Source organism: Lemur catta, chromosome 18, assembly GCF_020740605.2.
Source record: "Lemur catta isolate mLemCat1 chromosome 18, mLemCat1.pri, whole genome shotgun sequence".
Classification (NCBI taxonomy): domain Eukaryota; kingdom Metazoa; phylum Chordata; class Mammalia; order Primates; family Lemuridae; genus Lemur; species Lemur catta.
In genome coordinates this window covers 8,928,545-8,943,077 of record NC_059145.1, presented here as the reverse complement: position 1 = coordinate 8,943,077, position 14,533 = coordinate 8,928,545, and the positions used below count along the sequence as shown (strand labels likewise).

Below are 14,533 nucleotides of genomic sequence, written 5' to 3'. Positions count from 1 at the left end.
CTGTTTTGCTCTGACTTAGGAATTACTTAAGTTTGTGTGTGTTTTGACTTTTTTTTTTTTTTAAAAACCTTTTAGTCATATGGAGTAAAATATTCTACTTCTATCTGAAACCAATCATGTTTATGACTCTAAGTAGAAGTTTAAGGAAAATCTACTTGGTTCTTTTTGAGCTGTGAAAATGCAGAGAAAAATTGGTTTTGATGGCTGTTTTCCTATTATATTAAAAAGTTTGAAAATAGCTAACCCGTTTTGGAAAATTTATGTTTGAACTTGTCTTCTTTTACTGTTCCCACCATTTTAAATGAAATATTTTAAGTTTTTATCTTATATTCTCCAAGGTCCTTAAATGACTGCTTAAGTGAGTTTCTATAAATTTCCATTAATAATACTTCCCTCCTCCTTGTTGAAGCTTCATTCTATACTAATGCTATTTCTTTCTAGACCCGGGAAGATAGGAAGGTTGAAGCCATCATGCATGCTTTTGAAAACCTAGAGAAAAGAAAGAAGCGGCGGGATCAGCCCTTGGAACAGAGCAATTCTGACATAGAGATTACTGCCACCACCTCAGAGACTCCTGTTGGAGAAGAGACAAAAATTGAAGCCACTGAATCTGAAGTTAGCAACTCAACTTCAAATGTTGCTATCCCAAGCACCCCACAGAGTGTTGGTGTGAATACTCGGAGGTCTTCTCAAGCAGGGGTAAGAGAAGAAGAGACTCCAGGGCTTAGACATCCTTGCCTTTGCTACTGCCACTTAACCTATCATTTTTACCTGTCTTTTGGAAGTATTTTCAGCTTTGCTCTGTGTTGCAATAAGTAAGGCCATTTAGCTAGAGCCACTTTTATCAGCTGATTTGTGGGATTCAGGGAAACCAGTAAAGTCAGAATTTGAATGACTAGACACCTTCAGACTAGAATGGAACTTGTTACTCTGTCTACCAGATAAACTGGTGAGGAGTTGATAAAAATCATTTTGTTTCTCTCATGGATGTTCTGCTTAGGCCAGTTATGTACCTGACCTTTCATAGGACTCTAAGGATGAACCCCTCTTTTCCTTCTCTACTCTAACCATGAATCTAAGGCTTAAGCTAAAATTTCAGTATCTGGGAAAGAAACATAGAGAAGAATTCACTTCCCTATCAAGAATCCTAAAATTAGGTGACTACCTTTAGCTAACTTTTGGTCTGTTTTATAAATTCTTATTAGAAATAGAGCTAATTAGCCCAGACATCTGTCTACAGACTCTTTAGCTGATTTAAATATATAGATTTTATATTTAAGGATTACATTTTGAATTAGTGTTCCTAAACCCTTACCTTTTTACCAATAGACATTCTTAGATGCTTAAAGTGAATAGAAAATTGAGGAGAATGTTTGCTGATAAGAAATTTCTGGTAAGTGTTTGACCTTGCTATTGTTACAGGATATTGCTGCAGAAAAACCAGTCCCCAAACCACCTCCAGCAAAGCCTTCTAGGCCCCGACCGAAGAGTCGAATTTCTCGGTACAGGACCAGTTCAGCCCAAAGACTAAAGCGTCAGAAGCAGGCCAGTGCACAGCAGGCAGAGTTGTCACAAGCTGCCTTGGAAGAGGGAGGAAATAACAGCTCGGTGACTCCTACTGAAGCTGGAAGTGTAGACAGTTCGGGAGAAAACAGGCAATTAATAGGGTCTGACCCAACTGTTGTGTCAGTTGCTGGATCCCATGTCAACCGTGCTGCATCTAAATACCCCAAAACCAAAAAGGTAAGTCACAAATACATTTTCATAAGTCTGGCAAAGGCTGGCATAGTAAAATGAGAGAACCTGTAATCCCCAGAAAAAAAACTAATCTCAGTATTATATTGAAAGTTCTAAAATCCTTTGACCCAGAAGGCTAAAGCTGTCCTACTACCTTTTGCTCCTTTATATTTAGGCAGAGCTTAAATCACTGATAGCTGAAATTATTCCTCTCTTTAGTGGGCATGGAGAGGGTGAAGGAAAGTATCCTTGTGTTCTGATTACCCAGTTCATATTTACTGCAGCTGCTCCATCTCCTTCTGTACTAGTTTCTAGATGAGGTTTGTCTTTGTGAATTGTACTGCTGCCTCTGGCTTTATATACATACACAGCATCAACTAAAAAAAATTATTATTATTTTTTTTTTTTTTACCTTAGTATCTAGTTACAGAATGGTTGAACGACAAAGCAGAGAAGCAAGAGTGCTCTGTTGAATGCCCTTTACGTATCACCACGGACCCAACTGTATTGGCAACGACCCTGAACATGTTACCGGGTCTTATCCATTCCCCGTTAATTTGCACCACCCCCAAACACTACATTCGCTTTGGCTCACCCTTTATCCCTGAGAGGCGTCGAAGGCCCCTTCTACCTGATGGCACATTCAGCTCCTGTAAAAAGGTATGTCTGTTTATGTCTTTTGTTTGTTTTGTTTTGTTTTTTTACCTAAGATGCCTATAACTGCAGTACATCTAACACATTCTCTAGATAGTCACTTTGTCCATGTGAGTTTATAATGAGTTAGTTGTTCAGCCATGAGTACTGATTCATCAAGAGTCAGTGGGACTAAGGTGAAATGCATATAGTGCATTTTTGATGCTCAAATTTGTGAGTATTCACTATTGTCTCCTCTGAGAACCCTTGAGGTTCCTGAGTGAGAGCACACAGCAGTGGATGACTGGGTAGGGAGGGATATGTTTTGTATGTGCTTTTGTGGTATTCATTACCATGTCCATTTGTGATTATCATGTGAGATTGGGCCCCAGGGTCCTTTAGAGCATTGTTCCATAAGTAAAAAATTACCTAATTGTGTTTTCAATTCTACTACTTGAAGGAAATTAGAGGAAAAAATCCTATTGTAATTGACAAAGTTCCTGTTCCTTGATCAAATGAAAAGTTAGACTATTTATTCCCTAGAGAATATGGAACCTAATGTGTAAAAGACTCCCCCCCCCCCCTTCTCTCTGCCTCTCTCTCGTTTCTCTAATTACTTACTGGTTTTGGATCTAGTGGCAGTATCGTATCGTTTGGTGGTTGCTTGTTTTTGGAATGTTCTTTCTCAATTCCCGGAAGCCCTGCATATTTTCCAAAAGTGTCTCTCAGGAATAGATCACTCCCTCAGATCCATAATGTTGTTTCCATGTTTCTAGAAATATAGGGCACCCTTTCATTTGGTCTTCCTTTGAGGTAGAGTCTGTTCCCTGGAACACCCTTTTCTCTTATCCTCAGATCTGGATTCAGGCTGCCTTCCTCAGTGTCTGCCATTGCCCTCCTCCACTGGCATCACGTACATGAGGATGCTGCATGTAGATTATTTGATGTGATGAAGTCTCCAACTCCAGGCAGGTCTTCCCTGACTCCTCCAAATTTAAAGCTTTTCTCTTTCCCCAAAGAACAGAAATTATTTTGGTGGGGGAGGGGGGCATGAAAAAGATGAGCCAAAGTGGTATGGGATATGGAGGGGAGGAGGGCAACAGGAATCTGTGCAAAAAGCAAGGGCACTACTGAATGACCAGAAAGTCTTTTCCTAATTGCACATCTTACCTAAGTATTTGAGTCACTCACTGGTTTGTTCAGGGAAACTCCCAAGTATGAGAAATCCTGAAGAGAAATTTGACATGAGATCTTTGCCAAAAGGGTTTGTAAATAATGCAATGACATAAATAACTTCAGATGTCAGAAAAAAACAAAGACAACTTTCTTTAAAAAGAAAGACTAGAAAATTTCTGAAAAGCTGTTTTCTGTAGGAAGTTTGCCTAGGTAATGAAGGAGAGTTGGGTCTCTAGGGATACTTTCTTAATACCAAGTCACTTAGAAAGACTGGTTTATCTTAGATCACAGAGATTATCTTAGAAGAAGAAAAATTGTTTGCCATGTAATAAGTGTGATTAACCTTCTGTAATAATTGGAGAGCTGTGTAGTTTGCAAAACTGAAAACTGATCTTACTATATTTAGCATTGCACAGTCCCTCATTAAGTGTAACAGCTCAAAATCTTAACTGCATTTGTGAATACTGTTGAAAATTAGAGTATAGCTATGGTCTGTCTCTAGTCTAAAGGAGGAGCAAGTTAAGAGATGGTTTAAAATATATGAAAGAAACTTTTTGTTGTTGTTGTTCTCTGTTTAGCTGGACATAGTTTCTAAGGATGTTAACTGTTGAAGTAGCCTGATAAGCCAGATGGTAGAATCTCCTATTTTGGTCCTTTGAGAAGGGTAGGCAATTATTTAGTATAGATTAATAGTGAAGTCTGAGTTGTACATAATAGACCAGTATCTAGAAACGCCTTCTTGATAGTTGTGATGCCAGGTTGCAGTCTTTCTCTTCACATCTTGTTTTTCCAACTAACAGAGACATATGAATACTAAAAATGTGTTTAGGACTGTGACTTAAATCCAGTAGAAAATTCGTTTCTTTGAGCCTTTTTTTTTTAACCTGATTGTCTTGTACCTGTAGCTCATCCTTGTATTTCCACTAGCAACAGATAGAAATCCCTTTTAACTCAAGTGTATGTTATAGTCTCCAAATGTATGTGACTATCCTTAATTTTCTTTTACACCGACTCAAGTGCTTTTACCTATATGTGTCATGATGTGTCGTTAGGAAGCATTTAGGCTGTGTATACTGGATTATCATAGCAAGACTATTTGATTTAAATTGGGACTTTACTTTAAAAATTGTTTAAGTTTAAATCACTGCTTTAATGTTTGCTGTAAACATATCAAGATTGTATTACAAAAGAAGAATGTAGTCGTTTATAGGGCAAAATGGAATTAAATTTTGAATCTTTTAGCTAGAAATCGAACTCAGCTCTAGGGGGTTGCGGAACAGTTATTTTTAGATTGGTTAGGAAGGATTCATCTTAGTGCAGGACCTAAGAACATTTCCATGATTAAACGAAATTATAATAAAAATCCGAAAATCCCTTGAGTATAAGTTAAGCAGATAGATGAGAAAAACCACTCTCCATGGGATTAGTTAAAACAGTGTATATTCCTAATAGGCCTACTGTTTTATATCTGGTTAAAGGAGGTAAAGACCTGATAAGTTAAAAACAGTATAAATGAAGTTGTATCTGTATATTTGTACTCATATTCTTAAAGTATTTGACAGAACATTTTATGTTATCCCTGGAGTTTCTAAATTAAATTGAGTCATAATTCTTAAAAAGCATTTTATGGCCAGGCGCGGTGGCTCACGCCTGTAATCCTGGCACTCTGGGAGGCCGAGGTGAGTAGATTGCTTGAGATCAGTTCGAGACCAGCCTGAGCAAGAGCGAGACCCCGTCTCTACTAAAAAAAATAGAAAGAAATTATCTGGCCAACTAAAATACATATATAGAAAAAATTAGCCGGGCATGGTGGCGCATGCCTGTAGTCCCAGCTACTCGGGAGGCTGAGGCAGTAGGATCGTTTAAGCCCAGGAGTTTGAGGTTGCTGTGAGCTAGGCTGACGCCACAGCACTCACTCTAGCCCGGGCAACAAAGCAAGACTCTGTCTCAAAAAAAAAAAAAAAAAAAAGGCATTTTATAATGTGTCTTTTTAAAGATCTTACTTCAGTTACTATTCTAGAATAGAAGCATTTATAGGTGGCCAACAAGCATGTCATTAGTGTCCCACCTTGTTCTCTTTAAAGTCACCTTCTAGACATAATGTGTACAGGGAATTTGATGTCCCAGATTTCTTATTAAACCAACCTGACTGGTAATGAAGCACTATGTTTTGCATTGGTATTTCACTGTATAAACTAAAGGGTTATTAATCTGTATTTCTCTAAACATAGCATTAAAATTAAGTTGGACAAGGACTCATTGAAAACCTGCTGTGTCCTGTACTGTGCTACAAGCTTGCTTTTTTTTTTTTTGAGACAGAGTCTCGCTGTGTTGCCCTGGCTAGAGTGAGTGCCGTGGCGTCAGCCTAGCTTACAGCAACCTCAAACTTCTGGGCTTAAGCGATCCTACTGCCTCAGCCTCCCGAGTAGCTGGGACTACAGGCATGTGCCACCATGCCCGGCTAATTTTTTTTTTTTATATATATATTTTTAGTTGGCCAGATAATTTGTTTCCATTTTCAGTAGAGACGGGGTCTCGCTCTTGCTCAGGCTGATCTTGATCTCCTGACCTCGAGTGATCTGCCTGCCTCGGCCTCCCAGAGTGCTAGGATTACAGGCGTGTGAACCGCGCCCGGCCAACTTTCTTTATATACATTATCTCAGTTGGGATTATTGGCCTCAATTTGTAGATCCAGAAGGTTTGGTAACCATTGCCCAAAGTGAGGCAAATAGTAAGTAGCACAGCCAAGTTTCAACCCATGTCTTTTAGATTCCAAAACCTATATAACTTCTTTTTCTTTCCCCATAATAATGAGATCCTTTAAAACATTTCTCTCAGCCATCTTTGAACCTCCTAAAAAACTCTTTTGTAGTTCACTTTTAATACAGAGTTTCAGAGAAGGGAGAAATGGTCTTATGACTTTAATAACTTAAGATAAAATTGGGGTAAGCGGTGGGGATGGAGAGCTCTAACATTAATTTATTATCCATGGGATAATTAGATCTTGTTCCATACAAGCAAATGTTTGTGTTACTTTTTTATGTGAGTCCTGAAATACTGTGAAAATCTATAACAGGGCCAGGAGGAATAGGTTTGACCATGTTTGCTGTAACGTTGTAGCAAACCATGGCAGCATCTTATTTCTAGATTGCTTTTGTTCTGGTTTTATATTCGCTTTTTTAGTCATCAGATCCAGGCTGCAAATTCTTTTATGGGTACATCTACTTAAACCCTGTAAATATAAAAAATTACTCATGGAGGAAAGAAAGCTCAGTGACCCCAGAAATGAGTTCTGTCATCTGCTCTGAAAAAAACCTGTACTAAAGGTGTCTCTAACAAAAGATTTTTTTTTTACTCTGGGGCCTAATTTTCCTCCATCTATAAAATGAGTGCTTTGAACAAGATGACCTCTAAGTTCTCTTCTAAGCTCTGAATATCTATGAATGGTTCTGACAACTGATCTTTACATCGATATTCTTCTGTATCTAAGAGAATTCATTCTTGGCATTGTTCTGGCTTTTCAGAGAACTGGTCATATCCTAAAATGTTGATGTGATTCAGATGACCACTGAATTCAGATGACTCCTTATATATATTCAATTCACTCTTATCTCTTCATATTTACAATTGTGTTTTTGCTTTCATTTAGCAGGCCATATGACATGTACATGATATAAGATTTTTCTTGGTAAAATTTTCCTGGACTACACCCTACATTTCTGAGAGGGAAAATCTATTAGAATTGCTCTCTTAGAGGTGAAGAGAATATTTACTTACGTGTAATTAATATATGTTTTCCAAAGGTATAAAATTATAATAATGTACCTTTGCTTTTCCTATTTGGGGGAGGATCTGACTCAGAAATTGATGTTTATCAAAGTTTGATCTGTCTTATGTCAGGGCAGGAAAGCCACAGAGTGTTGGACAACCTACAACTATATATCTTAAGAAAACACAATTACAGGTTAAAAAAGTCTTTCTTTTACAGGATGCATAATCTTACGGTCTGGCCTAAATTGATTTCTCTTCAATTTAGGTATTATTAATCTTTACTACCAAAAAATATGACTGATTAGAGAGGGCTTCTTTTTCATTTTTCCCTGTTTTGATTTCTGTAGGTCATTCTGTGATTTGCATTATTTGTACATATTTTAAAGAAACAACTTGATATGGTAGGAAAACCCATAGGATGTCCCATTTCAGAGTAGACCTTTTAAAAGTCTTTTGGTACCTGTAGTAAAGAGCTGTTATTTCTCATCCAAAATCTTCTGAAAGTCTTTATGATCTCTTCAGGTGCCTCCAGCACAGGATAGACAACTCTTTCCTTTTTTTTTTTTCCTCCAATAAGATGGTTTGAAGGACAACTCTTAAGAGATCTTTATCCTCCTGCTAGGTACTTGTTTTATGTATTAGTTTTATTCTATGTTATCAGAGTATCTCTTAAGTAAATATTAAGGTTTCATCCTTCTCTCTTCCCATTTACCCCATCCTAAGCAGTATGAAAAGTTGAATATTAGTCATTTATTATTGGTTTTGCGGTTTTTTTTATGGGATCTTACTATGTGTAATCCAGATTTTCTCAATTTTGCCTGGTAGAAGGAACTGATGGGGTGATATTCCAATATGCTGAAACACAAGACAGTAAAAATACTTGACTGTGTGGAACTGAATGAGTGTGTTGCATTGTATCTCTCACAGTTGATGTGCATTTAAAATAGGTGTACTAAGTAGTTTTAAATGGTTATTGGTAATTCCCTGGTTCTTTTCCCATTATAGCGCTGGATAAAACAAGCCTTGGAAGAAGGGATGACTCAAACATCATCTGTACCCCAAGAGACTAGAACTCAGCACCTATACCAAAGTAATGAGAATAGTAGCTCTTCTAGTATCTGCAAAGACAATGCAGGTACGTATCTAAAACCTTTCTGAATATATGACTAATGATTGTTTCAGATCCACATAAAAAATTTCAGTATGAATACTGATACAAAAGAGAAATAGCATGTTCTCTAAATAGTTACTTTACATCTGTCTTTACAGAAGAAGAGAGAGATCTCAAGTCAGGGATCAGTTTTCCCAGGACAACAAAGAAGGAACTAGACAGTATACAGATAACAGCAGAAATGGTTATAAAAAGGTTAGATACATTTAAAGTAGTAAGTTTAGGAAATCTATATCCATATTTATAAGGGGAGGGGAAGGCAAGAAAGTGATGGAACACTATATTCAGGAAAGACTATAAATTCTGATTGAGTTGGGTGAAGCGTGGTTTGAGGGGACAAGGGATGAATGAAGTAAATGAAAAATTATTATTGATTGTTTTCAAAAGGGTGTACAATTAGTGTAAAATTTTTTAAAAGATACAGCTTTAAATCCAGTATAAGGTTCTTGTGTATTTTTAAAGTAGATGGCCGTGAAAAATCATCTGGTCCATTGGTTTTCACAGTGACCCTTTCAGGGAATCTAATTGAAACCCTTGGTGTATTAACTTATGATACCATCTTCCTTTGGGACATTCTTTTTCTTTTTCTTTTTCTCTTTTTTTTTTTTTTTTGAGACAGAGTCTCGCTCTGTTGCCCGGGCTAGAGTGAGTGCCATGGTGTCAGCCTAGCTCACAGCAACCTCAAACTCCTGGGCTCAAGCTATCCTCCTGCCTCAGCCTCCCAAGGAGCTGGGACTACAGGCATACGCCACCATGCCCGGCTAATTTTTTCTATATATATTTTTAGCTGTCCATATAATTTCTTTCTATTTTTAGTAGAGACAGGGTCTCACTCTTGCTCAGGCTGGTCTCGAACTCCTGAGCTCAAACAATCCGCCCGCCTCGGCCTCCCAGAGTGCTAGGATTACAGGCATGAGCCACCGCGCCCGGCCTGGGACAGTCTTTTTACCAAAGTTTCTCCTGAAAATATCAGCATAATATCAGCGTAATTGTGTGATTTTTGTAAGTTTATCTCTAAATCAGTTTTTTAAATATTATGCAATTAAAATTAAAAACCCAAAATAAATTAAGTGCTAAAGCTCATGTAATGCTATAGTTAATATGATATTTCAGATTTTCATATAAACCACTTTGTTGTTCCTATTCATCAACTTGCTGAGTAAATATTATAAACTTAAATTTATTTTTATTAGTAATATCTGCTTTTTATTAAAATTCTGACTTTATTTAGATAAAAATGAGCCTACCATTTTTTAAATTATTGACTTAGTTTATTCTTCTGTCTCCGGATTGGATTATGCCCTATAAGTTATCTGAAAGATAAATGATACTATTTATTTAAAATATTTTGTTCTGATATTCATCAAAGATAAGGGAGATTTAGTCAAACAAGATTAATATAAACAAATCTTGGTGCCAGATTTCAATTAATACTGTCAATTTATTGGCAGCTTTTAAAGTATAGTGAGAATATAACTTAGCTAAAATAGATTATCATGTCTCTCTTTCTCTCTCTCTCGTTACGTATGTGTGTTGTTAAGGTTGGGAACAGGAGATTGTATAAGTGATTCATGTCCTGACTAGCAAAGACTTATAGGAAAAATGCCTTTGTTACTACGTCCCCTGGTTGGAATGGAATTAGGACTGTTAGTCACCAACCTTTATTTGAGCATCTACTGTAGTCTATAGCAGTGAGAAACATTCACAGGACACACCTTGTCCTTAAGGAGCAACACAACAGAAGGAAAATATTTATTTTGAAAATCAAGCAGTAGTCAAATGAGTGAATCATTGCTACAAGTTAGTGTAAATCCTGAGGAAATTTTTTTTTTTTTTTTTTTTTTTTGAGACAATGTCTCACTCTGTTGCCTGGGCTAGAGTGCCGTGGCATCAGCCTAGCTCACAGCAACCTCAAACTCCTGAGCTCAAGCAATCCTCCTGCCTCAGCCTCCCGAGTAGCTGGGACTACAGGCATGCACCACCATGCCCAGCTAACTTTATATATATTATATTATATATATATATATATATACACATATATATATGTATTTTTAGTTATCCATATAATTTCTTTGTATTTTTAGTAGAGACGGAGTCTCGCTCTTGCCCAGACTGGTCTCGAACTCCTGAGCTCAAACGATCCTCCTACCTCGTCCTCCGAGAGTGCTAGGATTACAGGCGTGAGCCACCGTGCCTGGCCCTGAGGAATTATTTTTGTTTATTGGTTTTCTTTTGTTTTTTCAAGATTACCAGGAAGATGTTAAGAAAGGGGGACAGGTTGGTATTGTAGAAAGAATCAAATAGACCTTTGTTTGACAACCAACTGTACCCTTTACTGACTTACATGATGTTACTAAACATCTCTGAGCCTCATCTGTAAAATGGAAATAGTAGTATCTCCTTTATGGGGCACATGAGGTTGAATAATGTATATAAGATGATCAGTACAATATTGGAACTATAATAGAAAATATTGCTATCACTATTCTACACAGAATATTTTTTCTTATCATGTATTTATGGATATTATGTACATTAAAGTTCTAAATTCCTAAAAGCTAAAATTGTATAGAAATAAAATATATCACTACTAAAGTGGGGCGGGGCATTATGTTCACAAATGTAAATAATGTGGATATATTCTAGGAGAGCCTAAATAACCAACTGAAAAATTTACAATTAATAAAAGTTCAATAAAACCTCTGGAAAAAAGGTAAATGTACAAAAATTAATACCATTATATCCTAAGAAAGTGAATAAAGAAAAGTTTTTTTATTCCCAAACTTAAAACTAAGAAACCGCCAAAGAATAACCTTAATTGGAAGTGTGGAACAAACCATTACTAAGAAATATCTTTAAAGTCTGAGGAAATGGAGAGAAATTTCATTAATAGAAAGAATAAATATATTCTCTCTCTCTCTCTCTCTCTCTCTCTCTCTCTCTCTCTCTCTCTCTCTCTCTTCATATAGTTCCCATGAAACTAACTTGTTTTTGGAATTTGATTAAATGATTCTGAAGTTTATCTTCTTTTTTTTTTTTTTTTTTTTTTTTTGAGACACAGTCTTGCTCTGTTGTCTGGACTAGAGTGCCATGGCATCAAGTTCACAGCAACCTCAAACTCCTGGGCCCAAACAATCCTACTGCCTCAGCCTCCCGAGTAGCTGGGACTACAGGCATGTGCCACCATGCCTGGCTAATTTTTTTTTCTATATATATTTTTAGCTGTCCAAATCATTTCTTTCTATTTTTAGTAGAGACGGGGTCTCACTCTTGCTCAGGCTGCTCTTGGACTCCTAACCTCGACCAATCCTCTTGCCTCGGCCTCCCAGAGTGCTAGGATTACAGGTGTGAGCCACTGTGCCCGGCCTGAAGTTTATCTTAAATAAGCAAAAATTGAGAAAAGATAATAAAGTACTTTCCCTGGAAATACAAAACTAGCTTCTAATATGAAGCTAATAATTACATTTAGAATGTTACTGATGCAAGGATGGATGCATATATAGAACAAGATAGCTAGAAACAGGCCTTAATATAAATGAAATATATGAAAGATTTGGTAAATTGTTCTGGAATTTTTACTTACATGAGGGATTGAAAAAGAATTAGGTCATAGCTGGGTGCAGTGGTGTGCATCTATAGTCCCAGCTACTTGGAATGCTAAGGTGGGAGGATTGCTTGAGCCCAGACCAGCTTGGACAACATAGTGAGACTCTGTCTCTAAAAAAAAAAAAAAAAAAATTAGATTCTTTGCCACAGAAAATTCTAGGCATGTTTAAATATTTTTTTTAAAAAATTCACACTGTATTAACCATATTTCTGTGTCTATATTGACTCTGAATTAATAGAGGATTAATATATTGGGGAGAGGATTTGCAAAAAAGGACAGGAGTGTAATATCCCTGCTAGCAATTTGCTAAGTTTTATAATGTACATTAAAAATATTTGTAATCTTTAATCTAATAGTTGTTCTTATAGGTATCTGTTCTACAGAAATAGGCCTGGAAACCAAAATTATACAGAGGTATTCATAGTCATTATCAGCAAAACATACGCAGAGGTTAAAAATAACCTGAATTCCAACCAATAAAAGAATAGTAGAATTTTTAATTTTATCTGCTGTGTGCACATACTTTTGATCGAGTAATATATACTATTCATTAAAATTTTTATTCTTGATTTCATTTTATCAAATTAACTCCAGAAAAACAGCATAGTACCATTTTTGAGTTAGATTTGTGATCTTAATTTAATTAGTACCTTGAATTTGTAAGAATATTAAAGGAATAATATGCTATGGACAAATAAAATTTCTCCTAGGAATATAAGGATGGTTTAACATTTAAGAACTATTATTATAATTCATTTGTGAGCAAGTCAGATGCCAGAGAAGTAATAGTATAGTGACTTATAAATTTAATAATAAAATAATTTTTAAAATCTGTATCTGAAAACAATTGCCAATTATCATATGTCATTGTGAAAACTGGTTAAACCTTAAAATGGATTATCAAATTGTTTCTCTGTTAACATTATTATTAAACATATTCTGGAATTGTTAGCCAAAATGATTACCCAAAAAACTTAGAGATTCAAGCACCAGCAAAGAGGGTATGTGTTATCATGTCCAAATATGGTCATCTACCAAGAAAAGCCAAGAGAATTAACTGCAAAACTGGTAGAGATCAGTAAAGTAGCTGGATATAAAACGAATGTATAAACATTTTCTTGGGTTAGCATTTTGATAGCGTAATAAGAGAAGTATGTTCTGTTCACTATAGTAACAAAAACTAGAGAACACTGGAGAGTAAACCTGATTGTTTATAACTGTGGCACATCCACATGAAGAGGGACGTAAATCACGGCTTGAATAACTGAAAGATCATGCCACATTCCTGGGTGAGAATGTTCCCCAGATTACTCCTGAATTGCATATAACACCATTTAAAATCCTAACTTTTTTTTTTGGTAGAATGAGCATGGTTGATGAATTATTTCTACAACAGTTCATTGCTAGAATAGTCAAAATATTTTGGAGAGCCTAGAGTAGAATAACTGGAATTGCTCCACCAGTTTTACTAAAAAATATATAAATATTGATTCCATGTCAGACAGTAAGTGGACAGAATTACATTCAGAAATAAACCCAGTATATCTAAGAATCTAATAGGATAAATATGATATTTCAAATCAATGGGGAAATTATAATACTACAATTACAAAGGATTTTGGAAGAGGGTGTTAGGCCAGCTATTTGGCATGGGAAAAGGGTAGATTAATCACTACCTCATACTAAAGTATGTTCTGTTTGAATCAAAATGTAAATTACAAAATTAAACATGGAGATAAAGGGAAAATAGGCTGGCATTCTTAGTCTTGGGGTGGGGTAGCAAAGACATGATACCAGAGGCAGAAAATAAAGTGAGTGATTGGTCTATTTGACTAAATAAAAATATAAAACATTATGTAGCAATGACTTGTAAATAAAATTGAAAGACAGCAAACTAGGAAAATATAGTTGTAACATTTTTGACAAAGGGTTACCGTTTTTTTAATTTAAAGAACCCTTACAAATCAAGAAAAGATTAATACCCCTGTAGAATGCAAGCTGAAGAACAGGCAGTTCTCACAAGAATAAATATATGGTTAGCATATGTAGACATTCTTTTGATTTAACAATCCTACATGTAGCCATTTGTCCTAACAAATACTGAAACAAGTGCAGAAATATGTAGAACAAAATTAATGGCCATTGAGATATATTTATAATAACAAATTAAAAAATACTGAAATTGGTTAAATTTTATGATGTCATGCAGCCATTAAAAACTGAATTTATATTTCTATAATGTCATAGAGAGATTTTTACCATGTATTTCTGAGTGAAAATAGTTATTGGGCAGTGTGGATAAGGAAGGAGTCATTGAGGCCACATCAAGAAAGACATCTGGGCCAGGCGCAGTGGCTCATACCTATAATTCTAGCACTTGGGGAGGCAGAATGTGGGAGGATCGCTTGAGGCCAGGAGTTCAAGATCAGCCTGGGCAA

General features: G+C 36.0%; 1 protein-coding gene and 1 long non-coding RNA gene across 22 annotated transcripts in view; both read left to right on the top strand.

Moving 5' to 3' along the window:
- SETD5 (SET domain containing 5) overlaps positions 1-14,533 on the top strand; it is a 92,963-nt gene that overhangs the window by 49,034 nt on the left and 29,396 nt on the right. For all 21 annotated transcript variants that reach the window (XM_045530872.1, XM_045530866.1, XM_045530851.1 and 18 more), the window contains 4 exons: positions 442-699; positions 1,423-1,743; positions 2,155-2,397; positions 8,323-8,452. In XM_045530872.1, coding sequence (XP_045386828.1) covers positions 442-699; positions 1,423-1,743; positions 2,155-2,397; positions 8,323-8,452 — 952 coding nt within the window. The remainder of the gene's footprint in view (positions 1-441; positions 700-1,422; positions 1,744-2,154; positions 2,398-8,322; positions 8,453-14,533) is intronic.
- LOC123623586 lies at positions 8,647-13,598 on the top strand. The gene is made up of 3 exons (XR_006729928.1): positions 8,647-8,683; positions 10,734-10,765; positions 13,267-13,598. It is a non-coding gene; the product is annotated as an uncharacterized LOC123623586 (long non-coding RNA).